This window comes from Coenobita brevimanus, chromosome 105 (genome assembly GCF_032717465.1).
Source record: "Coenobita brevimanus isolate Jiangsu-jjx chromosome 105, ASM3271746v2, whole genome shotgun sequence".
In the NCBI taxonomy this organism is placed as follows: domain Eukaryota; kingdom Metazoa; phylum Arthropoda; class Malacostraca; order Decapoda; family Coenobitidae; genus Coenobita; species Coenobita brevimanus.
The window spans coordinates 24,019,220-24,046,245 of NC_137058.1; the positions used below are offsets into that span (position 1 = coordinate 24,019,220).

The 27,026-nt window shown below is 41.4% G+C and overlaps 1 protein-coding gene across 1 annotated transcript; it reads right to left on the reverse strand.

Moving 5' to 3' along the window:
• Positions 1–351: 351 nt before the first annotated feature.
• Positions 352–25,544, reverse strand: PGAP5 (Per1-like protein PGAP5). The gene is made up of 9 exons (XM_080285262.1): positions 25,434–25,544; positions 24,278–24,414; positions 23,780–23,850; positions 21,673–21,814; positions 19,042–19,208; positions 13,622–13,713; positions 1,651–1,773; positions 928–1,080; positions 352–522 (listed from the first exon to the last, which is right to left on the reverse strand). Exons 1-9 carry the CDS (start codon positions 25,542–25,544, stop codon positions 352–354), a joined length of 1,167 nt encoding a protein of 388 aa, XP_080141388.1.
• Positions 25,545–27,026: the final 1,482 nt, after the last annotated feature.

Genomic DNA, 27,026 nt, shown 5'->3' on the forward strand with positions numbered 1-27,026 from the left:
ACAGCGCCTCACCAGTCATATCAGGGTTCTTTCCCATGGTAAGGTGGTGGGAAATATGAGGAAGCATGGTTCCTGAGTGAATGCTGCAGCTGCTTCACTCCACCCAGGTGCACACCATCACCATGTGCAGACTCCTTGTCAGCACTACCTATCACCATATTTAAAAATGTTTTTTATAAGTTATGGTACAGTAATCTATAAATATACAAAGGCTTTCTAATCTATGTGGTGGGAAACTTTAACATAAATATTTTAATAACTCTCTCTCTCTCTCTCTCTCTCTCTCTCTCTCTCTCTCTCTCTCTCTCTCTCTCTCTCTCTCTCTCTCTCTCTCTCTCTCTCTCTCTCTCTCTAATCTAGATGGTTATAAACTTTAACATATAATATTCCTTGTGACTTGACTTTCTTCCTAATGAGCCATATTGCCATCAAGACAAGCGAGATGACATAGATGGCAACCACAGTAAACTCCTGTGGCATATGACACTTGTATATGGCAAAGTTGTTGGGGCTGAGTGTTGCCTGTGAAATGAAAAAAAAAAGTTAGAAAAGAGAGAAATATTAAATAAAATGAGTTAGTCAGTCTACTGTTCTAAGGGAAGATGACCAGCCTACTTCTCTTGATGGTATAGAGTATCAGTATATGTGTCAGCTGATATAGTGAAATGTGGTAAAGATGTTATGGCTCAGTACTACTGGCAAAATGATGAGGTTAACGCTACAGTGCATCAGCGGTGAGAGAGAGAGAGAGAGAGAGAGAGAACAAGGATGAGGTGGAAGGAGAGAGAGGAAGACCAGTGATGAGGTGAAATGGGAGAGGGCGGGAGATCAAGGATAAGGTGGAGGAGGAGAGGGAGACTAAGGATGATCTTGTTAGAGTGGGCCAGTTCCATCAGATGAAAATAAACTAAATCCTCTCTTACAAACCATAGAGAAGGTGGGACTCCTCTTATTCCGCCATGAGAAGGACGGCACAGTGTACTCGTGGACAGTGGCGCCCCTGCTGGTGGTGTGGGTGACGTGGCAGCCGTGGTGGGTGTGTCCGCTGAGAACCAGACGCGGCGACAGGTAATCCAGCAGCTGAAATACAAAGAGCTTCAAGTTTAGTAACATCATCATCATCCACACCTCCCTTCCCAACCCAAGGAGGGGTAAGGCTAGGTCCTGAGAGCAAGGAAAAACTTGACAGAATGAGAGACTAACCAAAGATTGTCCAAGTGACTTGGAATAAAACTGCCACCTCTCCATCTTGAAAACTGAGCTGCAACAGTTGATTAACACTAGAATGTGGTGCCAGTCACAAAGATGCGCTAAGGAAGGGATGCTGGACCACAGCAGTATCTCGTTCTACCACTGAGCTTTTTTTATGCAAGGAAGAAAGAACCAAGGGTTAGAAGCCTGCAAGATTGTTCCCTCAATGAAAAAATAAATAAGGCTAGTCAAATTCAAGATCTATTCACTCTGAGATTCCAGGACACATTACACTGGTCAGTGGCAGAAGGAAATGGAGACAGAGGAAGACAGTTCCAGAGTTGACCGGTTACAAACATGTACGGCTCAGAGTATTGTATAACTCTATGTGAAATATGCTGCAAAATGGCAAAAATCTGGGTCAACATACAGTAAAATGGGTAGAGCCGTGAGACTTACCATTTCTGTAGCATCTTTGGATATGCACTCCCAACGTTCCCTAAATCTTGTGTTCTTGATTTCAGGAGGAGCTTCATCTGGCTCATGGCAAACTGCGTCAGAATCTCGGTAAAGGGGATAGTGCTGGAAGAAAGATTTGGAGTTATAACATTATATATACTGGTAGAGGATATTCACAGGCTTAAACATAGAGATCTATATGCCAGATGCCTCAATCCCGTTTGGGGTGGCCACAAACAAATCGCCTCCAAGTCGCCCTGTCCCCCGCCATTTCACTCCCCTGCTCCCAACTCACACCCCCCTCTCTCATATACCTCTCCACCCCATCCCTCCATCTCATCCTCGGCCTCCCCCTCCCTCTTCCCCCCTCCACCTCACTCACATACACTCTCTTCGTCAGTCTTTCACCCTCCATCCTCTCCACATGGCCAAACCACCTCAGTGTGTTCCTCATAACGTTTCCTATCACATCCACATCAACACCACAACGTATAGGACTACATAATAGATAGATAGATAAATAGATAGATAGAGAGACAGATAGAAGCAGGAAGTCAAATGATGAGAAGGTGTTGTGTTTGCGAGAAGCGAGCAGCGCTAAACGCTTACACGGAGGAAAGCTGACGACAGCGGCCAGTAAGGAGATGATGCAGTTAGCTGTCAGCAGTCCTCTCGTGAGAAAGTTCTGTTGCCATGAGGAACATACGTGACACACACACCCTACTACACCAGATTTTAGGAAAGAGAGTTTAGAAGGAGACAAGCGACCCTAGAGAGAGGTCGAGACGGAGATTAGCCTTAGAACAGAGAGAGAGAGAGAGATAGCGAGACAGGGAGGTAGCTACCCAGGACTTATACTATTATACCTGTTTAATATTTCCAAGACAAATAAAAATAGTCCCATACTATTCTTTACCTCTCCCGTCACTACATGACATCTGGTGGGGAAACTACTACAAGATATAAAAGCCGCTCGACCACAAGTCTAAAATATACTTCTCTACAAGTAACTACAAAGTCCTTATGACATTTGGTAGCAGCGAACGTATACGAACCTCGTCTACGAATCAACATTAAATTCCTACAAAATATCAAGATTGACAACAACCAACAATATCAGCTCCTGCCCCCTCCGTCTCCCAGATCATTACGCTGATGCAGAGGTCAAGAGATCACTCGACGCCTTGCAAGTAGCTTAACGACAAACCAGCAAATCTGCGGACATCGTCTCCGAATTAAAAGCAAATTTCTACAAAAGCAACCGAGACTACAAGATTAGCTTCAGTTCTACAAAGTCTACAGCCATCTACAATCAACTACAATTAACAACTCTACGTCGTCTGTATAATCTTCTACACGCACCTACAAGAAGCGGCAGTCTTCATCCCACAACGAGTAAATCACAAGAAAAAAGGACCAAGAATACATCAAGAAAGAAAGAAAACAAACAAACAAACGAAGAGTGAGAGACGACTCACAACTCATAACCACCAGACCTCACCCTCCTCTCTCTGCTACATCCACCAAACCCCCAACGCTTACGCAGGTGTGAAGAGGTCAATGCACGCAGCAAAACACCAAGTCCATATTTACAACTCATCTTACTCACTCGTCTTCACTCAAGTTACTCATCGCTACTCATTCACTCACCACAGCTACCAGTGTGGGAAGCTGACGTCACCATGTGCTGAGATGACATCACAACGCGAGTCTGCCATGCCAAGCAACGTGTGACTGACACCAGGCACTTCTCACCCACTACTCATTACTCATTATTCACATAGCTCCTACTCATATTCACTTATTTTCACAGTTAAGTTGGAAATTCGACGTTCTATGTTGAGGTTTGCCTGGGACAGCCGTTAACCACTACAAATACCAGGCCATGGAGTTTCCTGAGTAATATCGTCCATCAACACACCACTAGAATTATCAAGAGATCTTCAATCAAACCTGTATTTTCTTCCGAGATCGACTTTTGTATCGACACACCTCTACGATCTGTATCAAGTGGGTAAAATTATACTTGCTCATTTCTTCTCAGTGCTAAAATTAGCTATATTCAACTTATTTAATCATCTAGTTTGCTAGGACATAAATAAACAAGAGGCGTATTTCATAACATCATATCTTAATGACAGGAATATTTTCGCAACCACCCACGTTAATACCAGATGACACACAAATTGCCACAACATCAGACTCACAATTAAGAGACAGCCCACCCATTGTACAACCCACACCACACGTTATAGATAAGGAAACAAATACGGGAGTTTCGGATGATGAGTGGGAAACCCCTTCAGACGTTGAGAGTATCGACTTTGCAACTGCCTTGAATACGTATGCCAATATACTTAACAGGGTTCACCGGTCCGGTCATACATATTCTACCATTCCCTCACATAACGATAAACTCGTACAAGTTGAATTAACAGGGCAATCATTAAATATGAATCAAGAAACAAATACTGCTGATCTAAAAACCACACCTCACGTTTTTGTGTATCACGAGGATAAGACTGCCCCAAAATTCTCTGGCACAGACAAGGATCGCATTGATGTCATTTCATTAATCAGTCAGTGCGAACAAATGTTCATCAAGCGCCACATACTAGATGAACAAGAGAAAATTGCTATTTTTTCATCTTGCATAAGCCAGGAAAGATGTCCAGCAAGCAATTTATTGCGCTCCGATAAGCTACATCGTGCTAGGACATATGATGAATTTAAAACTGAATTTCTGAAGAAATTTTCTGGAGGTATGAACTTCTTGCCAGGTATAATTCCAGAATTACATAAAATTGTAGATCTTGTAAGGGAGCACACTACAAACCATGTGCTCAGTGAAATAACTGCTGATGTCTCCACAATCAAGAGAACCCTATTAGCTACTCTGGAGAATTCTAAGTGGATAACAGATGATGGAAAGATGTCCCCAGACCTCGTCGTGGACATCATTGGTTATGTAGCTGCCTTGTGTAAATTACCTGATAGAACCCTTAAGATCGCCAAAACAATCGCGTACATCCCTGGAATGTGCTTACTAGACTTAATGAACGAGGTAGAGATGCAGTGCAGTAAAGCAGGTGTGGTCGACACACATGCACATTCTGGTAGAATCAGGGTACCTGAGACAGTATCAGCTGTGAAAACATCAACACCGGCCCCAAACAGAGAACAAAATCGATCGCGACCTGAAATGAGGCAGCCCAAACAAACAAAGACGCCTAGACCTCGTTCCCACACGCCTTCCTACAGGCAGTTTCATAAGTTTTCGCGCAGCCCGAGCAGGTCTCGCGCTATAAACAACACTTTTTATGGGAAATCACCTCGTAGGTCACAGTCAAGGGATAGGTCCATTCTGTGTCATTACTGTGCAAAACCAGGACACACAAGGTATGAATGCTTTATCAAGGCAAAAGAGGATAATCAAAAGACACAAGGGTTTGGTCCTTACTGTAGGCATCATATATACCAAGGGCACTGGACTAGTGATTGCAAAACAGTAGAAAAAATTGTGTCTATGTTCAAATCGGGGGAAGACCAAGTCATGTAAAAAAACGAACCAACATAAAAAAAATCAAGGTTAAAATTCACATAGGAGTCATGTTGGGAAATGTGTGTATCTTGATACCAGCTGTATGTGAGGATCAAAACGTTTCCTTTTTTTTAGATACAGGCTCTCCAGTGAACTTAATAACACATGAAGAACTAAATAGAATTCTTAAAAATAAAAAGAAAGTAACTTTTCTGGATGAAGCTGATTTAGAATTAAACACAGTAGATGGTCAAGAGATTACAGTAAAAGGTATGATAAGATTAAATCTCAGTTTCACAGAAACTACAAGACCATTCTCTGCATTGTTCTATATCGTTGAAAACTTAGCAATTAAAGCTCATATGTTACTGGGCTTAAGATCCATGAGAACTGAGAACATAACTATACTCCCACAAATGAATGGAATAGACTTTGATAATGAATTCATAGAGGAAATAACTTCAGAGCCCTCTCCGGTTGGTAGAAGAGAGCCAAAAAGAATTGGTAATATTAAAGGCTTAAACAAACATACACAAACAGATGAGTGTATAGATCCACTTACACCAGCAACCCCATCCTCCAGAGTTAGTGACCCAGATAACAGTACTGATTTATCAATTTTTCCAGCCCATCTCACTAATGATTTGGTTATACCACCTAATTCATACATGAAGGTTACCATAAAGAGCAAATTACGGAATAGTACTGTTCTTGTCTTAGAAGAATTATGTAAAGTAAAGGGATTGTCAGTAGAAAACGCATTATGTCATACGAACGACGAAGGGCTAACTCAGATATTCATTATTAATCACATGAATGGGGAAGTTCAGTTGAAGAAGGGAACTTGCATAGTTAATATTGAAAAATGTTTAGCCCCTGTGAAGGAAATAAATATTGGTGGAGTAACAAGTGAGATAAAATCTACGGATAGAGAAAGAATAAAGAGAATTTAATTCACTCAGGTGAATTTGACGAAGAAAATGATTTGTTAACCCTGCTGGAAACACACAGGGACACCGTAGCATTGCCCGGAGAACAATTAGGGTGTACTAACTTGATTAATCACATGATTAATGTGCACCCAGAAACACCACCAATTTTCGTACCAGCTTATCGCATACCACACTCCCAACGTACACTTGCAAATCAGTATGTCGATGAAATGTTAAAGCTTGGAATTATTGAGCCTTCAGTTTCTCCGTGGAACGCTCCCTTTTCTTTGTGCCCAAGAGAAATGGAGAAATGCGTGCGGTAGTAGATTACCGTAAACTAAATAATCACACAATCCCTGACAGATTTCCCATGCCATTGCTAAGTGATGTTCTACAGAATATTGGTCCTGAGAATAATATATTCTCGACCATCGATCTCCTAAACGGATACTATCAGATTCCGGTATCTCAGGAGTCACGTAAATACACTGCCTTTTCAACAAACAGAGGCCATTATCAATATACAAGAATGCCAATGGGACTGAGGACAGCCCCGGTACGTTCCAGCGTCTTATGAATTACGTATTGTCCGGAATTTTAGGACAAGGAATATTTGTTTATCTTGACGATATTATTATCGCAACGAAGAATATTAAGGATCATCTCAGGAAATTAGACTTACTCTTACAAAAGCTTAGTGATGCTGGATTAAAAATTAAACTTTCTAAATGCAAATTTTGCTTTAAGGAAATAAATTTCTTAGGCCACAAATTAAGCTCTGATGGTATTCACACCACTGATGACAAAATACAGGCAGTGAGAGATTTTCCTGAACCCACTACGACTGACGAAGTTAGACAATTTTTAGGTCTGGCTGGGTACTATAGGTCCTTCGTACCACAGTTCTCTCATATAGCCTTCCCTCTATTCCAACTACTCAAAAAAGATGCTGTATTCCAATGGGAAGAAGAACAAAAAGGGCATTTAACAATCTAAAAATTAAACTAACAAATGCACCTTGTTTAGCATATCCGAATTACACGAAATCATTTCTTATTTGTACAGACGCATCAGTTAAAGGATTAGGGGCTGTACTGATGCAGGAAGATAAAAGAGGAAAGAATCAACCAATTGCATTTGCCAGCAGACAAACAAGAGGTGCGGAGAAAAATTATAGCACTACAGACTTAGAGGCACTTGCAGTGATTTTTGCATTACAAAAGTTTCGAGATTTGGTATATGGTTACGAAATCCACTTATTCACCGACCATAAACCACTGGTGGGTATGTTTAAAGAAAAACTCCTTTCTGGGAGGAGAGCAAGATGGAAATGTACAGTTGAAAACTACAATGTACAAATACATTATATACAAGGTAAAATGAATATAGTAGCTGACGCATTATCTAGGAACCCGAACACAATTCAGGTCGCGGCGTTAGATCTCAAAGGAAATATCCCAAACCACGAGGATATCGCAAAGGCACAAAGACTTGACCCAGTATGGTCAAAAGTAATATACAAGTTAGAAAGTGGAGATGACATACAATTACCCAAACTTCATGTCCCACTTGAACAATTCACAATGGTCAATAATACATTATACAAAATTAACTCTAAACAACCAAAACGCCAAAGAAATACTAACCAGTTGGTAGTACCTAATGACATGATACCCCAAGTATTACGAATGATACACGACAGCCCACATGCAGGACACCCTGGAAAGGATAAGACATTCAACCAAGCCCAGCTATTATATTACTGGCCTTCATTACGAAGAGATATACACAATCATATAGACAGATGCGAATCATGTGCGAAACACAAAGGATACCCAATCACACCTGCACCGATGGGTAATTACCCAGTACCACATCAACCATGGGACGTTGTCGCTGTTGATTTACTCAAGATGCCATTATCATACAATAATAACCTATACTTATTCGTAGCAACGGATCATTTTTCCCGTTATGTCATTTTAGCTCCAATTAAAGATAAGACAGCAGAGACAGTAGCAAAGGCAATAACAGATAATGTAATATGTCGCTTTACTACCCCTAAGGTACTAATAAGTGATAATGGAGGAGAATTTAATTCTGAGATCTTACAAGAAATATGTAAACAATACAACATCAAAAAGGTTAACGTTTTGGCCTATCACCCAGCATCGAATGGGTTGGTAGAGAGACAGAATAAAAAGGTATTAGATGTGCTACGACACATTCTCAGTGAAAATTATGCAAGCTGGGATGATTGGATTCCCAGAGTAGAGGCCTCCATTAATGGGTCTATAAATAAATCCATTGGTGACACACCACATTTCATTATATATGGCACAGATAAAAAATTACCATATGAGCTCCTAGAAGGTGACAGCATGCCTATATACAATTACGATGATTACTCTAAACTCCGTTTACGTGAATTCCAGGACATTCACAAAAGAGTGCAAAAACAATTAACGATGTCCAAGGAAGAAATGACGGAGGCATTTAACAAAACGGCAAAAGATTCACCTATCAGCTTAGGAGACATTGTTTACGGAGTCATTCATACGAGAGACAATAAATTATCCCCTAAATTTGAGGGCCCATACAGAGTAATTAACATAAAGGCAAACAAAGTTTTAATTAAGTCACTTTCAAGTGGCGAGGAAAAACAAGTTCATATTGACCATTTAAAACGAGTTTCAAGGGAATTATCACATAATTATTCAGCCTCGGATGCAACCGAACAGGTGAACGTACCTCAAGAAACCAAGCAAGAACACAACAATGATTACAAAAAGAAATTAAGGTCATATACCAAACAATCGAACATAGGTGCAACTATTCCAATGAAATCTACAGTACATCATTTACGAGAATTAAATATCGATTTAAACTCCTTCTATAAATGAAATAACAGCCAACCGTAACGCACATCATCACTATCATCGACCACAGCTTTATAGGAAATTAATAGATTTTTTTTTCGGTAGGTTACGATGAAGGGACTTATGCTATGGATTCTCCTATACATAGTAAGGGTATATGCGCACCTAGACCCCAAGCATATAGTACGACAAGGATGCCTCATAGCTCCAACGGCCACGACTACAATCGTCAAGGACGTCATGAGTACTGAAATAAGTCTAGATTACTTGTATGACTTACCTACTTATATAGAAAGACTTGCGACGCCGATGCGAACTCTGGACTTCAAGATAGGGAATTATGTTTCACAATCACATATCACCAAGGAAGTGGATGAAATGGTGAAGTTAGCGAAATGGAAACTAGAACAGGCGAAGTCAACTATGCTCGTCATGATCCAAGATCTCCCATCTTATGGAACAGAGGTGCTGAGCGACAGGAACAACATCACACGTACTCGCCAAAAGCGCGGTTTGTTCGATCTGGGCGGCGCAATTCTTGGGAACATCTTTGGATTGGCTACAGAGGATGACCTTAAAGAAATAAACAAAAAATTTAATAAGATAGCTCAGGTACTAACATACCAAGATAAATTCATCACAGGACAGAACTCGGCAATGAAAACAATTGTGAAAAATCTGAAACAAGCAGAAAACGTAGCTCTCGAGAGTATAGATAAAATAAATGACTTGGAGGGTAACGTTACCCTTTTCCAGCACTTCTCCATCATCACAGAACATATTGACACGATTCTACTACAATTAGAGAACACTAGAGATCATTTCAGGGCACTTATGCAAGGAATTTCGAATGCTGGTGATGGCAAGATCACAAATGACTTACTCCCAGTTCATGAGCTACGTCAGATAGTTAGTCAAGGCATACATAAACATAAATTGAAGCCATTGTTCCGCAGTAGGGAATTTATGCAATATTACCCGTACTTGGAAGCAACACTAACACCAACATCAGTGATAGTTCATGTACCATTCATCACGGAAGACCTGTTCACAGTATACCAAATACACCCCTTCCCCTATAGAAACAACAACACTTTAGTCATCATCAACATCAACACAGACACCGAACTCATCATGGTCTCCAAGAGACGAGACACTGTCACTTTCGCAAGTGAGTCAACGATTGAGCGAAAGTGCCGCACATCCTTACATGCTGTTCATCTTTGTCCTGCGTACATTTTCACGTTTCAGCCTACTGATACGGTCCCTTGTGAAATGGCTATCATCAGCAATAACAATATTCATCATCATTGCAACTTCACTTTTGCTCCAGATAAACTTGTACACCATCAACGCATTGGACACTCGCAGTTTTTTTATTTCCCTCATAACACATCAGTTTACATAGTCTGTCCAGATATACCACCATCTCATACATCAGCCTCAGGATTATACATAGCACCAGACTACTGTGCGGTATTTACACCATCCATGTCTACTTTTTCCACCATCAATCACTACGCCATTCTCAACCATACACACAAACATTTCCACCCACTGCCTGATATGGACTTAAACATGAGCACAAGTATTAAGCTGACTTCACCTAAGTTTGAAACTATGCAACTGATCAATGAAACAATGAAGCCCTGGGAAGATTTGAGTTTGAGTATGTTCAACCCATATTATGTGTATAGCCAAGCACCTTCTGTCTTTATAATTATCTGCATTGTGGTTGCAGTATTGCTGTTGGCCATGCACAGAATGCATGCAAGAATTGCTAATTTGGAGTCATTGTTTAGTGGGGGGAGAGTTAACATCACAGTTAGCCACCCTGAATGAAGTGTATATATTTTGTATATAGTATTAATTATATATAAAAAAAAAAAAAAATAAAAAAAAAAAAATAATAATAATAATAATAATAATAATAATAACATAAAGAAGAATGACCCATATATGACAAACCAGTACCATTATCTTTGAATGAAATATTAATAACTCTTACAATAATCTTAATTTTAAACTATTTTTATTCTTGCATGTATGCAATTCACTATAATAACCCAAGTACATACTGTATTACAGTTAAATAATTTACTTTAATGCATTTATTCCAATATGTATTCAACTTATTTAAAATGTAATATTACTGAATAATCACTATTTACTATGAATAATATATGTATACAATATTCATACAATTATGTTACTTTACAATATTATGTATTTCACTTAATTAGCTTATAAGTTCATTATAATGTGTATGTAGTATGTATTAATATATTATAACTATTAAATGTCGATGGTACGCCATTTTCGCGGCCGAGCAAATATAGGACTACATAATAGATAGATAGATAAATAGATAGATAGAGAGACAGATAGAAGCAGGAAGTCAAATGATGAGAAGGTGTTGTGTTTGCGAGAAGCGAGCAGCGCTAAACGCTTACACGGAGGAAAGCTGACGACAGCGGCCAGTAAGGAGATGATGCAGTTAGCTGTCAGCAGTCCTCTCGTGAGAAAGTTCTGTTGCCATGAGGAACATACGTGACACACACACCCTACTACACCAGATTTTAGGAAAGAGAGTTTAGAAGGAGACAAGCGACCCTAGAGAGAGGTCGAGACGGAGATTAGCCTTAGAACAGAGAGAGAGAGAGAGATAGCGAGACAGGGAGGTAGCTACCCAGGACTTATACTATTATACCTGTTTAATATTTCCAAGACAAATAAAAATAGTCCCATACTATTCTTTACCTCTCCCATCACTACATGACATCTGGTGGGGAAACTACTACAAGATATAAAAGCCGCTCGACCACAAGTCTAAAATATACTTCTCTACAAGTAACTACAAAGTCCTTATGACAAACGCTCCTTTATATCCGCATTCGTCAGCCTGTCTCTCCATGTGACTCCACAGGCTCCTCTTAAATAACTCATTTCCACTGCTCTCACTCTTGACTTGTGTCCTTCCAACAACGTCCAAGCTTCACTTCCGTACGTTAGAGTTGGTATCACAATACTGTCATGTAGTAACTTTTTCACTTCCATGCTCACTTCCCTGTTTCTTATCACTGCTTTCAAAGAACCAGCAACCTTTCTTCCCTGATGTACCCTTTCAAGCACTTCACCCTCCAAACCTCCATCCTTACTCATCACACTACCCAAGTACTTAAACGTACTCACATTTTCCAATTCCTCACCATCCAACCTCGCTGTACATTCACTAACTTCACCTCTCTCAAAGACCATCACTTTACTCTTCCCTACATTCACCTTTAGATTCCGTTTCTTACACACTCTCCCAAACTCATCCACCAAGCCTTGCAGCTCCCCTTCGTCTTCACTCAACAACACAGTATCATCTGCAAAAAACAGTACAGGGAGTTTCCAAACACAGAGATAAGAATGATTATATGGATGTCTGGTGCACCCTTAAATGACAACCCTGGGGGTGGGGGGGTTAGGTGTTGAGAAGAAGGATGGGGCATTACTGTATTAATGTTGAGATGAGAAGAAGTAGGCTGAGATGTTTTGGGCATGTGGAGAGGATGAAGGATGACGACTGGGAGAAGAGGGTGAGAAGTGTGAACGTGGAGGTAGGATTGCGAGACTCAGACTGAAAAAGACCCAGGATGAGGTCATACTGGATGACCTCAGGGATAAGGGACTGAAAAGAAAGGCTGCTAGAGACTGAGCTGCATGGAGAGTTGCCATTAGTGACCAAAGCATCAAAGTACTAACCAGACCCAACGCTGCTTAACTTCGCTGATCGGACGAGAAGCATACGTGTATTCTGAAGCCTTTATAAATGAAATAAACAAAAGGAATACTAAAAGAAGAAAGAGATCTTAATTTATAAAAGACAAATGAGGATGTGAAGAAGTGCAGCTATGTTGATGTGGATATGCTGGTATGTATCACGAGAAATTTCCTGAAGTGGTCTGGCCATGTAGAAAAAATGGAGAATGAGATACTGACAAGGACAATGTATGAGTGAGGTCAAGGGGGTGATTGAGGATGATGTGGATGGATGGGGTGACAGGTATAATGAGAAACGAGGGGCATGAGTTGGAGAGAGGAGAGCCTGATGGTGGAAGGCAGGGGCACACAGAAATGATTTGTTTATGGCCATGCCTTATGGAATACAGGTGTCTGGTTACAGACAGAGAGACAAGGACAGACAAAGGAAAAATAAAATACAGTAAAAATACACTGCCATACTGATGGGGCTAATTCTGTAAATTAGCTAAACTGAATACAGTATTGTGTATATTCTCAAAAGTCCAACCATTACATAATATTTTCATACTCATACAATCGTCATCATGAAAAAATAAATATAGAGTGGTCCATATACAGCATAATGCTTCTTTTCCATTCTGTCAGGAGCTTTCTCGTGTGTTGTGGGGATGGTTTAGTCTGCATCATCAATACCTAACTTGTATAATTTATTCACTGCTTACTCCCACTGCCACATCCACACCCACATCAGCAAACTGAGCCGTCCACACAACACACAAGAGAACATCAAGTGAGTTTCTAGAGGAGGGTTACTTATGGACCACCCTGTATAACAGACCAGTAAGTAACTAGGTATACAAGGGGTTTACCTGCAAGACAATTGGTTGGCTGAACTGGTGAAGGGCTGGGTTCTTCCAGTATTTGCAGGCTTCTGTGTCTCCCCTTGCACATTTCAGCTGTTCTGTAAAATTACCACAATAATAAGACTTATTCTGTTCATGGTGTAATAGTAAACTGATAACCCTTACCACAGTACCCCACTTGAGGTGTTGGTGGAATTGGTAGAGAGGTAGCCTGCAGTCCTGATGGACCCAGGCTCAAATCCCGGTGGGGGCAGGGAACAGTTTAAGGATTTGAATTTCATAACAACAGATTTTACTGATCTACCAGAAGACCCGCCGACATGTTGTAAAAATACCCCCGCTAATACCAATACACCAATTGCATAATGCAGCCCTGGCATGTATTCAATATGGACAGTGGGTGTTAGTGCCAAAGTGGTGACACACAGAGGTGTATAGTAGGTAGGAGGACTGCTCGGCCTGGGAAGCAGGCTGTGAACCCTATGCCCAGAGTTGGGGAGGAAAAAGAAAAATGTATAGAGCGCTCACCGCCCATTCACACAATGTACTGCTACTCTTGGGTGACTGCCCTTTCCTCTCTCCTTTCCTTCTTTCCTTCCTTCCTCTTCTGTCTATCTTTCCTTCATTCTTTCCTCTTCCTTCTGCCTGTGGGTGACCCTACACTAAGTGACCAGCCAAATGGTTTCCTGTACACCAGGAAACCATTTATGCACTGGGTGGTACCTTCTGAACTGTCTGCTTGCATTCCTCCACCTCTACGACGGGCTCGTAGCACCCGTCTGGCAGCAAACTCTCATCCCTTTTCTGTCCAACTCTCTAATGCAAGAGTTAACCGTTACTCCCAGTCTTTCATTTATGCAACAGGTCAGCTCTGGAACTGTCTCCCTCTGTCTGTATTTCCTGCTGCCTATGATCTCCAGTCTTTCAAACGCAGTGTGTCCAGGCATCTCAAAATGATCGGATCTTGAATTTGGCTCTCTATTGTATTTTGTTTTTCTCTTGGAGGGAACTGTTACTGCGGGCTCATGGCCTTTGGTTCCTTCTTCCTCGCATTAAAAAAAAAAAAAAAAAAAAAAAAACATAACCAACTAATGGCGCCTGGTGGTTTAGTGGGTAATTAAGGCGCTCCAATCGGACTGAGCCTGTGCAGGTTTATACCCAAGGGGTGATTGAGGTTTACTGCTCACATAATGCCACTCAGGAATGAGTGAGGCTGATTACTCTTATCTTAAATGTCAGGACCAACTTGCCTGGCCCCGGGCTCCTATGCTCCTCAATGGGCAACACAGGATTAGATGATGTATGTACATAAGAATAGATGACCGGTTGTTGTTTTCATTGAGTTTTCCTGGTCTGTCTGGCTGAGCAGACACATCAACCACAGGCAAGCAATCACTCTGCTGGGCCATCCCATGCAGTGAACCAATATTCCCTTGTGACTGGCAGCATCTCACCACAATGCTGGGTGGTAACCACATAGCCAAATAACTGGGTGACGTAGAGTCTGCTACTGTGCCACTGTTAACTGCATGGAGCGAGACAAACATGGCATCCAACTGAGAACCAAACCTTCACACTCTTCTCTTGTCTTGCTGCAGGAAGGCACAGTCTGCTGCATGGGAACATCTGTTCACTGCACTGGATGGCCAAACACGGGCAACTGCTTACCTCTGGTTGACGGGCCTGCTCAGTCAGATGGATTGGAGCTACTTAACACTACCAACAACACCACCAAGAGAAGTCCTATCATTTGGATATATTGTGCAGGAGTAGATGAGAATGAGAGGGCAAAGGAAGGAGTATGTACAGTTGTGAGTAAAAGATGGAAGAAGAGCATAAGACAGTATGGATCAGTTGGATTGTGTGGGTAAAGTTGAAAGTTGGAATACAAATGTGGGCGATTGTGTGTGTGTATGCGCCAACGCAAGATCATGCTAGAAGAGTGAGAGAAGAGTTCTGGACAAATGTGGAAGTGTGCATGGAAAAGTTTGGAAGGAATGAGAGAGTGTTTTTGATTGGTGATATGAATGGTAAAGTTGGTAATGTGAAGGTGGATGGAATAGTTGGTGAGTGGGGTGTGCCTGCTGAGATAGATGAGAATGGGAGTGCGTTAGTGGACATTTGTGCTGGGAGGGGGTTGGTGGTAGCCAATACCCTCTTCAGGCATAAAATGATCCACAGGTATACATGGCGAGTGATGAGAAGGGTGGGTGGTGAACTGAATGAAAGGAAGGCAATGATTGATTATGTGTGTGTGGATGAAAGGATGCGAAGATGTGTAAAGGATGCAAGAGTGTATAGAGGTTGGGGGAGTGGACTTTCTGACCACTACTTGGTGGTGGCCAGAATTAGGATGCAAGTAAGATGGAGGAATAGAAGAAGGGACAGATGAGAGGAAGGAGTAGTTGCAAGGAGAGTGGAAAGGTTACAAGAGGATGAGAAAAAGGCAGAGTATAAGAGAGAAGTGGAGGAACGATTGGGCAAATATGAATTGGAGCAGATGGGAGACGTGGAAGGTGTGTGTAAGATATTTACAGAAGAAATATGTCCAGCATGTGATGTGGTGTGTGGAAGGAAGAGAAGATGGAGGGGGGTGCAAGGAACAGCGTGGTGGACTGAAGAGGTGAAACAGGCTGTGGCACAAAAGAAGAAAGCATACAATGAATGGATGTGAAATAGGGGCGTGGAAGAAGTTGAGAGGCGGAAGAAAGAGTTATATGTGGAAAGAGAGAGGTGAAAAGATTAGTAAGAGAGAGTAAGAAGAGAGTGGATGAAGAATTTGGAAGGAATTTGAGTGTAAAGTGGAGGGACTGTAAGAAAATGTTCTGGAGAGAAGTGAAAAGAGTAAGACAGGGTGGAAGTGAAGTTAGCAGGGGAGTGAAAGATAAAAATGGTAGATTACTAGTGGAGAAGGGAGAAAAAGTGAGCAGATGGAGAGAACACTTTAAGGAATTGTTGAATGTAGAGGATGGAAGTAATGCGAGTATAAGTGGCTGGGGAATGGCTGGGAGAAGGAGGGAGGTGAGAAGACAGGAAGAAATCAGTAGGATAGAAGTTGTGGAAGCAATGAAGAAAATTAAATCGGGGAAAGCCCCAGGAATTGATGGAGTGTGTGGTGAAATGCTGAAGCATGGGGGAGAGATAGTAGTAGAATGGATGTGGAAGATGTGCAGATTGGCCTGGGAGGAAGGTAGAGTCCCGGAGGATTGGAAGTCAGGTATAATTATTCCCTTGTACAAAGGAAAAGGGGAAAAAGAAGTGTGTGGTAATCATAGGGGCATTTGTCTTCTTAGTATAATAGGAAAAGTGCATGGTAGGATACTTATAGACAGAGTTAGAGAAAGAACAGAGAAATTAGTTGGAGAAGAACAGGGAGGCTTTAGGAAGGGAAGAGGTTGTGTAGATCAGATATTCATTCTTAGATCTTTAGTGGAAAAGTTTCTAGAGAAGGGAAAGAAGTTGTATGCAGCTTTCATGGATTTGGAGAAAGCATATGACAGGGTGGATAGACAAGGATTGTGGAAAGTGCTAAGAATATATGGAGTAGATGGGAAGTTGTTGAATGCTGTGAAGAGTATGTACGATGGTGCGAAGGCTGCAGTGCGTGTGGATGGTGAACTAAGTGAATTTTTCTCTTTGAAAGTTGGTTTGAAACAGGGATGTGTCATGTCTCCATGGTTGGTCAATCTGTACATGGATGGGGTAATAAAAGAGGTACATGGTAGGGTAGTGGATGTTGGAGTGGCCCTGGTGAGAGAGGATAGTGTTTGGAAACTCCCTGTACTGGTGTTTGCAGATGATACTGTGTTGTTGAGTGAAGACGAAGGGGAGCTGCAAGGTTTGGTGGATGAGTTTGAGAGAGAGTGTGTAAGAAACGGAACCTAAAGGTGAATGTAGGGAAGAGTAAAGTGATGGTCTTTGAGAGAGGTAAAGTTAGTGAATGTACAGCGAGGTTGGATGGTGAGGAATTGGAAAATGTGAGTACGTTTAAGTATTTGGGTAGTGTGATGAGTAAGGATGGAGGTTTGGAAGGTGAAGCGCTTGAAAGGGTACAGCAGGGAAGAAAGGTTGCTGGTTCCTTGAAAGCATTGTTAAAAAACAGGGAAGTCAGCATGGAAGTGAAAAAGTTACTACATGACAGTATTGTGATACCAACTCTAACGTACGGAAGTGAAGCTTGGACATTGTTGGAAGGACACAAGTCAAGAGTGAGAGCAGTGGAAATGAGTTATTTAAGAGGAGCCTGTGGAGTCACGTGGAGAGACAGGTTGACGAATGAGGATATAAAGCGTTGTGGTGTGGATGTGGATGTGATAGGAAGCGTTATGAGGAACACACTGAGGTGGTTTGGCCATGTGGAGAGGATGAAGGGTGAAAGACTGACGAAGAGAGTGTATGTGAGTGAGGTGGAGGGGGGAAGAGGGAGGGGGAGGCTGAGGATGAGATGGAGGGATGGGGTGGAGAGGTATATGAGAGAGGGGGGTGTGAGCTGGAAGCAGGGCAGTGAAATGGCGGGGGACAGGGCGACTTGGAGGCGATTTGTTTGTGGCCACCCCAAATGGGATTGAGGCGTCTGGCAATAGATAGATAGATAGATAGAACATCTACTTTAACACACTACTAGTTTGGCTACATTTAAGATATAACAACAGTTTTCACTTTTACAAAAACTGCAGATCTGTCTACATACAAGATAAAACTCTGATTTTACTGAGCAGCAGGACGACATAAAAGTCAGTAATTCCTTTCCATGGCTACTGTCTGTGCTATGCCCAGATATCAACTTCATTATTGTAATCATTATAATCAACATCATCATCATTAATACTGTTGTAATCATCATAATCAACATCATCATCATTATTGTTGTAATCATCAACATCATTACACACTATGGTGGTGTGAGGCTAGTCTACTCAATCCAGGCATGACTAGATTATGGAACTGGTCATGAGAAGTGCTATGAAAAGAATAGGCCTATAGTGGCACAGTACTATCTATTTCTGCCACTGAGCAATGTGGAGTAAGTTGCAGAGGAACAAAAAACTTAACCAAGTAAAGGGAATGAACTATAACAGACTGTTCAGCAGACTGTTCTCTTATACGGTACTTACAAGTTATAGAGCCTCAAGGAAAAGGCTGACTATTTTATGTCATTGGTCTGTGTTCTTACATGATATTACACAAGCTGTCATCACTCACTCCATGACCATATTGTTAATGATTACAAGAGTGTTGCCAGATATTTTTTGCCAGGTCCAGGGAAAAGATTGTCTATTCTATGCCATAGTCTATATACTTACAATATATTACCCAAGAAGTCACTGCCCTCCTTTGTCATACTCTTGATGACTGCAATGCCAGATATTTCTCCATGGTCTGAGGGAACAGACTGTGTATCCTATGCCACTAGTCTATGTACTTACGAGATATAACCCTGATCTTGTTGACAGCAGGGCGACACAAGAAGCAGTTGTCTCCCTCCATCGCCATACTGTTGATAATTACAAACGTGACACCAGATATCTGCACCAGCTTGACGGGGCCGACATCAAACGCTCGCTCAAAACGGCTGATCAGGTATGGACTCACACTGTAGGGGAATAGATTTACTAGTGTTGTCATTACTAAGTCATTATTATTGTCTTTATCAAAACATCAAATTTAATGATGCCATGCTCTCTCTTAAGGAATCTCCATACTGAGGTTAGCCACAAGTGCCAAAACTAGCTACAGTACTATAATTACTTCCTAAAAATAGCTGGAAACTATTGGAGGACAAGAAATATGATGTGTAATAAGGCTGGTAACAATGTGTTATTCTCAGCTTGGACTGTAACTCTATGTACCTGTGGCTGAATGCTACCATGGGTCCCGAGAGGAATTACCATAAGAGTGTAATGTGACTACAAGTATGGTAATTAGCTAGCAATCATCATCACTCTTAAGCAAGAAACATTCAGCCACAAGTACAGTCACTCGGTGATCCTTCTTCTGAGTGACTGTATAGAGAGACAAAGTCCACACTGACACCTTCACACTATTTGTCCCAAACAGCTTCCACCAACTAATGTGAAGTAATTAGCTGGTTTTAGCACTTGGTTAAGCTTCCAGTCCTTAGAAAATATCAGCCGTACCATGGTCAACCCCAATATACGCATCCCTTATGAAGAGGCATGGCATCATTTTAATGTATGTACTGGTATGTATACTTCTTGTCTATGCCTGATGACTGTGTGCTTATACTCATGTCATACTAACCTGGCATAAATCAGAAATCTCTCCATCTTGAACACTGAGCTGTAAAGACAGATTAACCCTAAGATATGACGCCAGTCATAAAAAAGAATTATGGAAAGAATGCAAAGCCACAGTACTATCTAACCTCTATCTACTGCCAGATGCCTTAATCCCATTCCATGAAATAACTGATTCCACACTGCCCTGTCCTCTGCCATCTGCCTGCCCTCTCTCCAACCCATAACCCACTCTCTCATATATTTCTCCACTCCATCCCTCTCCCTCATCCTTGGTTTCCCTCTCCTCCTCATCCCCTCCACCTCACACACATACACTCTTCTAGTCAGTCTCTCATTCACTAAGCCATGTGAAATTAGCTGAAAAAGGACACAAATCTGGGCCAAGTTAAAATAAAAGGACTATAATTACTTCTTCATGGTAAAGCCAGTTTGTTTTAATCCGACAGAATTTGATCACACTCACAACTTGAATACAAAGCCGTGACAGCACGAAATTCCATGAACCTTAGTTATGAGGTAAGAATGAGTCTCCTTGGTCACTAGCCAAAGCAGCCCTCCAATATGGTTTTGCCTGGTTAGAGTAAACACACTATGGTACCTCCCAGGGTCTATAGTAGCCAACCATCTACTGCTCAACAATGGCAATATAATAAATAAATAATAAGGAAAGGTTCCACATACTGCAGACTAAGAAAAAAGCAACTATCATTCCAATTCTGTCTAAAATAAATTACAGCAAAAGAAATACAGTCTGTCCTCGCCTAACGCGGTTTGCTGTAATGTGACATTGCTCTAACTCGACACATTTTTGTGGAAGGAAATAAACATTCTAACACGGGCACAGTTAGCGTAATGCGGTAATTTGAATCCTGAGTCGGGCTGTCTCTCAAGGAGTTCACCTTTGACAGCAACCCTTCCCTTGCAAGAGGTAACGATGTGATTAAGCAGACTGTTGATGCAGTCAGCGTCTACAATCGTATGCACACCAACCAAGTAAACCACCGTAAACCATCACCGATCACTCATTACTTCACCAGAGAAGCTGCCGCTGGTCTACAGCAAGAGGATATCCAACGGCAGCAGGATGAAGAAGCTATGGAGGACCTAGAAAGTGATGTTTGGAGTGTTGCTAATGAAACAGACTTTGATGGATTTTAGTGTGTGTTCTCCCCCTCTACATCATCTCCAATGACGTGTGTCTGCTCTTCTCCTCACATAAGGTACAGTACAGTAAGTAAAAAAGTCCTATTGACCTAATGTATTTTTTATAACTATGTTAATGCTTTTAGGAGGTTTAAATTGGGGGGTATAAAAAAAAATTTGCACCACAAAGGGGGAAAAAGTGGAATTGGACAGGGGTGCAGAAGGAAATTGGGGTTTTCAAGAGTCCCTGTAACGCGATATTTGCCTAACACGAGGTTGGTGCGGAAGCAAATACCAGCATTAGGCGAGGACAGACTGTACAATAAAAACCCAATCTCTACTATACCCTTCTTACTCTAATTTGACCTGAAATTGGCAGCTTTCCATCTCGAATATTAAGGTGTAACAAAAGACTGACACTAGAATATGATGCTAGTCATGAAGATGTGCTATGGAAGGCGTGTAGAGATGCAGCATCGTCTTTTTCCACAACTCAGCTGCATGAAACAAGCTGCAAGAGGACAAAAATCTGGGCCATGCTAAGTGTAAAAAATGTATGAAGCATTCTGCGGATAGTTCAGATTTTCTGCCCTATATTTGTCTGTGTCTGTACATGCATATCTAAGGCCTCCAAAAATGCAAACGCAAACATACCTATAATGAAATCCAATATCATGGTTGCCAACTGCTATCAAGATGTGGGACTCTTCTGGCACTTTGAATAAATGGTGGAAGCGACTGACATATTCTGCAAACTCTTCCGGCTGACACCACTTGCCCTCATCAAAAAGATCACCTGTAAATCATCATCATCATGATCACCAATATCATCTCCTGTGCCTTGCTCCCTCCTGGAATTAAGAATACAGGTAAGATATTATAGATGAATGTAAAAAATTATAGAGAATATCTGATACTAACAATCAATATTGTACTTACATTAATGCATCAGCATCATCATTATCATTACCATCATAATCACCATCACCTGCAATGCCTTGCTTCCTAGGAATCCCCCAACAAGGGACAGCCATGACAGAATCACCTCAAGGCTACTGTACTTTATCTTCATATACCCCTCTCTCAAACATTTCTCTTCCTCTTCCTTCTCTCTCACCTATATGCTGTTCCACTCTCTTCTTCCATTCCACATAAAGTCCACCTCCACCAACATTTACCCTCAACTTCACTATCAAAGATTATGTGGCTACAGTTCATTCAACTTAACTCGACTCAAATTGTAGTCCTTTTCCTGCACGTCACGTCGATCGATGGCAAAAAAAAAAAAGACAGTGCAACAGCTCCACATCCCTTCTAACAGAACTTCTTCACTTCTTTGTGACTAACACCATATCCAACTGTTAATTTCTCATTACAACTCAGCTGTCATGATGTAGCAAATGACAATTTTAGGCCACATTAAAATATAAAGAATATAAATACTAGCCTTATGGCCACACGTCATTCTTATGGCAGTTTTTGTTGTTGCTTAACCTCAGTCTGTCCGTCAGCAGAAGGGTAAGCAAATGCTTCTGTGGGACTGTCGTACAGGTACAAAACAGTACAGTACATACACCATGTGGGATCCAGAGTCCCCTTGTGGTAGACAATACCTCACCAGCGCTGGATCAGGATCTGTCCCCATGGCAAGGTGCAGGGAAATATGAGGTTTGGCTCCTCGGTGGACACTACAGCTGCTAAGCTCCACAGCATCACCAAGTGCAGGCTCCTCATCAATGCCTCTTCCAGCAGTATTTGCCATCAACCACACAACTTTTCCTACAACTTCCTGCAACATCCATCATCATCATCATCATCAACAGCAGCAGCATCCAGACTTCCTTTCCTAACCCACGGTGCGGTGAGGTAGGGTCCAGGAAAAAAAAAAAAAAAAAAAAAATTACTAATCATTACCATCATCATCTAATCCTGTGTTTCACCACGAGAAGCATAGATGCCTGGGGCTAGGCAAGTTGGTCCTAACATTTAAGATGACAGTGACCAGCCTTACTCAACCCTGAGTGGCATTACATGAGCAATAAACCCCAACCACCCTTTGGGTATAAAACTACACAGACTCAATCTGATTGGAGTGCCTTAATTACCCTCTAAACCACCAGGCGCCATAATTTGGTTATATGGTTACCACCCAGTGTAGTAAATGGTTTCCTGGTGTGCAGGAAACCATTCAGCTTGTCATTAAGTGCAGAGTCACCCATAGACAGAAGGAAGAGGAAAGAATGAAGGAAAACAAGATAGAAGAGGGAGTGTGGAGTCACCTATTGGCATATGGAAGAGGAAAGAATGAAGGAAAGAAAGACAGAAGAGGAAGGAAGGAAAGAAGGATGGGAGAGAGGAAAGGGCAGATACCCGAGAGCACCACTACATCGAGTGAGTCGATGGTGAATGCCCCCACCCACCACTAACCATTAACCCTTTAAATATGGGAAATGTTCTGCTAGGACAGGGCACAATTTATGGACTAAAGCAGACATTGCTGATGTACCATAATACTTGCCAACATGTAAAAACATCCCAAATATTACCAATACACCAGTCCTATATGAGACAGCCCTTGCATATATTCAATATGACTGATGGGTGTTAATGTCAAAGCGTGCATATGTAGAGGTGTACAATATACTGGAGGACTGTTGGGTCTAAGGAAATGGACCGTTAAAGCCTATGCTCAGTGTTGGACACATTTAAAAAAAAATATATATATATACTGTATACCAGTACTCAAAGTTATCATACTGACCCAGAAATACATAAACTTGAGGGTGGTGGAGGGTAACTGCTGTCTGGAAAGTGCGATGCATCTGCCATTCTCTGAAAAGCAAAAGAGAATAATAAATACTGAGAAGAAAAACTAAACCTAACATCACCATCACCATCATCACAGGAAAGGACAGTAAGCACCTACTGGACCTAAATACATAATTATCATCATCACCATTATAATATCACTTGATATTCCCACCTAAAAGACAGGGTGAAGGAAAAAAGGAAAGAAGAAGTACAAAAGTGTACAGACTTTCTATCAATCTACTGTCAGACACCTTAATCCTGTATGGGCACATGCAAATCACCTCTACGTTACTCTGTCCTCTGCCATTTGGCTGCTCCCCTCCAACTCACACACTCCTTTCTCATATATTTCTCCACTCCATCCCTCCACCTCAACCTCTGCCTCCCTCTCCATCTCCATCTCACCCACATACATTGTCCTAGTCAATCTCTCAATCTCCTCACCAACCTGCGCAATTTGTCAAACCAATGTCCATTTATCTTGCCAAGTAAATGTGTGTCTGCGAGCACCATGGCGTGAAGCTGTGTGCCGTTGTTTGTGATGTTGCTGTTGGCTGTTGTTGGATCCAGTACTGGCCAAGTACACTGAAAATACAGTACAGGAGAATCATCACCATTATCGACAATTTCATTTTTATCATCATCATCACTGTCATCAACATCATTATTGCTGTCATCAGCAGCAGCACTGTTTCATCACTGCCAACATTATTATTGTTTTCATCAGCATCATAAATCTCATTATCATTGTCCTTATCATCATCACCAGTGTTATTATCATCATCAATAATATCATTATTATCATCATTGTCACCAAATTTTGGCACCTGGTGGTTTAGTGGGTAATCAAGGCACTCCATTCAGATTAAGCTGAAGAAGGTTTACATCCGAGGGATGGTTGGGGTTTATTGCTCACATAATGCCACTCAGGGATGAGTGAGGCTGGTCACTCCCATCTTGAATGTCAAGACAAATTTGCCTAGCTCCAGGCTCCTATGCTCCTCATAGGGCAATGTAGGACTGGATGATGATGATGATGATGATGTCATCAATATTGTTTTGTTTTGTTTATAAAGCTCCAACTTTTTTTTTTTTTTAATGTGCTCGACTCTGGGCATAGGCTTCATAGCTTGCTCCCGAGGCCCAGTAGTCCTCCTACACACCATACACCTCAACATGTCACCATGTGTGACATGTCAACATGATTGCATGTGTTAGCCCCGGTAGCTCTCTATGCTGCTTGATCTCTAGCAGCATTTCTAATCAGTCCTTTATCCCTGAGATCACGAATAAATCAACTCAATTTCATCCAATCATCTGCTGTTTGGCTGTCCTCCCTCCAACTCACACCCCCTCTCTCATATCACTCTCCCCTCCATCTCTCTATTTCATCCTTGGTCTCCTCCTCCTTCTCTCCCTCTACATCTCACTCACATACACTCTTCTAATCAGTCCCTCATTCTCCATCCTCTCCACTCCATCCCTCCATCTCATCCTTGGTCTCCCCTTCCAACTCTCTCCCTGTTACATCCCTCGCATACACTCTCTTAGTCAGTCTATCATGCTTCATCCTCTCCACAAGGGCAAACTACAGTCTATCTTACCTGTGCTAATATCACATAGTAGTGCAGATATTCACAGTAAAACAAAACACCAATTACTGACGCCACTATTTTACCCAAGCACTTGATATTCAGTCTGAATCTTGTGGGCATCTTGTTTCCCGTCATGTGTGTTCACACGATGATTCTGAAAAAGAAAGCTGAGTGAAAATCATGACACCTCCAACTTATATAACACAATACAGTACAAACTCTCAATTCAGAAGTGCCACGATCCAAAGGCTCTTTGGAGAATGGGATAATCTGGAAAGTGGAATCATGCAATAATGATATTTATGAGAAAATCATGAAATATCTGCCTACAGTACCATGAACAGTAAAAACAGTACAATGAAATATCGCACCTTACACTAGTATTTTATAATACGCTGTTATACTTGTCCATATACATACTTTGTCTCCATATATGCACTGACTGTCTGAGGACAAGATATCACCCACCCTCCCACTACATGAAAAGATAGATATTTTGTTAAGTTGGAGGTTTGGGGAAATTGGATGCTTGAATTTGGGAGGCTGGCATGTACTGTACATATTTCTTTCTTTACGAAATGTAATCTGATTATCAAAGACTACTGATCTATCTACAGCCAGATGCCCTAATCCCAACAGGGGTGGCCACTAATAAATTGTTTTCATATCACCCTGGCCTCCACCATCAGGCAGTCCTCTTCCCAACTCACATCATCCTCAGTCACACAGTTATTCTCCTCATTCTTTCATCTCATCCTCAGTCTGATGGAACTGGGTCATTCACACAACTTAAATATGGGTACCATTAATTGCCTACATGAACCCAAATGAAGAAAAATATTAAAATGAACCTACCCTAAGTAACTTTATATAGCTGCCAGAATGAATCTCCTTTATTGCTAGTCAAATCAACCCTCCAATCTAAGTAGGCTACAAGGGGTCAGGGATGGTGTCAGGTTAGAACAGCAGCAGCAGTAGTAGCTGTGTCCCAGGTTCCACTGAAACAACCCTGTGGACTGCAGCCCACCATCCTCCTTTTGGAGGATAGAGTGAGGAATGAAGGACGTTTCTATTCCCAGGCAGTTCCATCTCCTCGCCACATCGGTGCCACCTTGGGAAGGTGTCCCTCGCCTGCATCCAGGTTAGAGCACAACAAGCGAATTACACCCAAATTTAGATAATTTATTTATTGAAAAATGACCACAATCTTGCCCTGACTCTGACCTTTCTCTGTTAGCTGAGTAGAATTCTTATATCTAAATTATTCATGGCATTCTAATACCACGGAACTACTGCCTTACAATGGACCACTGATGGGAAATCAGCAGAGCCAGACTGTAGATGTAAACAAATATAATGCTTTCTACGGGTTATGTATTATATTTCTTAGAGAAATTTTGTTATAGTCTTGTAGCTAGTTATATAAAGCGTACGATAAATTTTTGTAAACTCAATAAGCTAAACATACCTATATGTATCCAAAGGGGAAAACTTCATAACAAATATCTATTAAATAGCATTGTTGATGGGGCTATGAAGTGACGCGACCATTTTCTGTAAGTAATTCAAGGGATAACTATACCCCTTTTACTTAAGCTTGCT

Excerpts from the sequence above, each read along its gene's own strand:
- PGAP5 (XM_080285262.1), bottom strand. The coding sequence starts at position 25,544 with ATGCCCACAAGATTCAGACTGAATATCAAGTGCTTGGGTAAAATAGTG. Across the intron at positions 13,714-19,041 it reads CAAGATCAGGGTTATATCTC|AACAGCTGAAATGTGCAAGG; the intron begins GTAAGTACATAG and ends GTAATTTTACAG. Across the intron at positions 523-927 it reads GGAGTCCCACCTTCTCTATG|GCAACACTCAGCCCCAACAA; the intron begins GTTTGTAAGAGA and ends TTCATTTCACAG.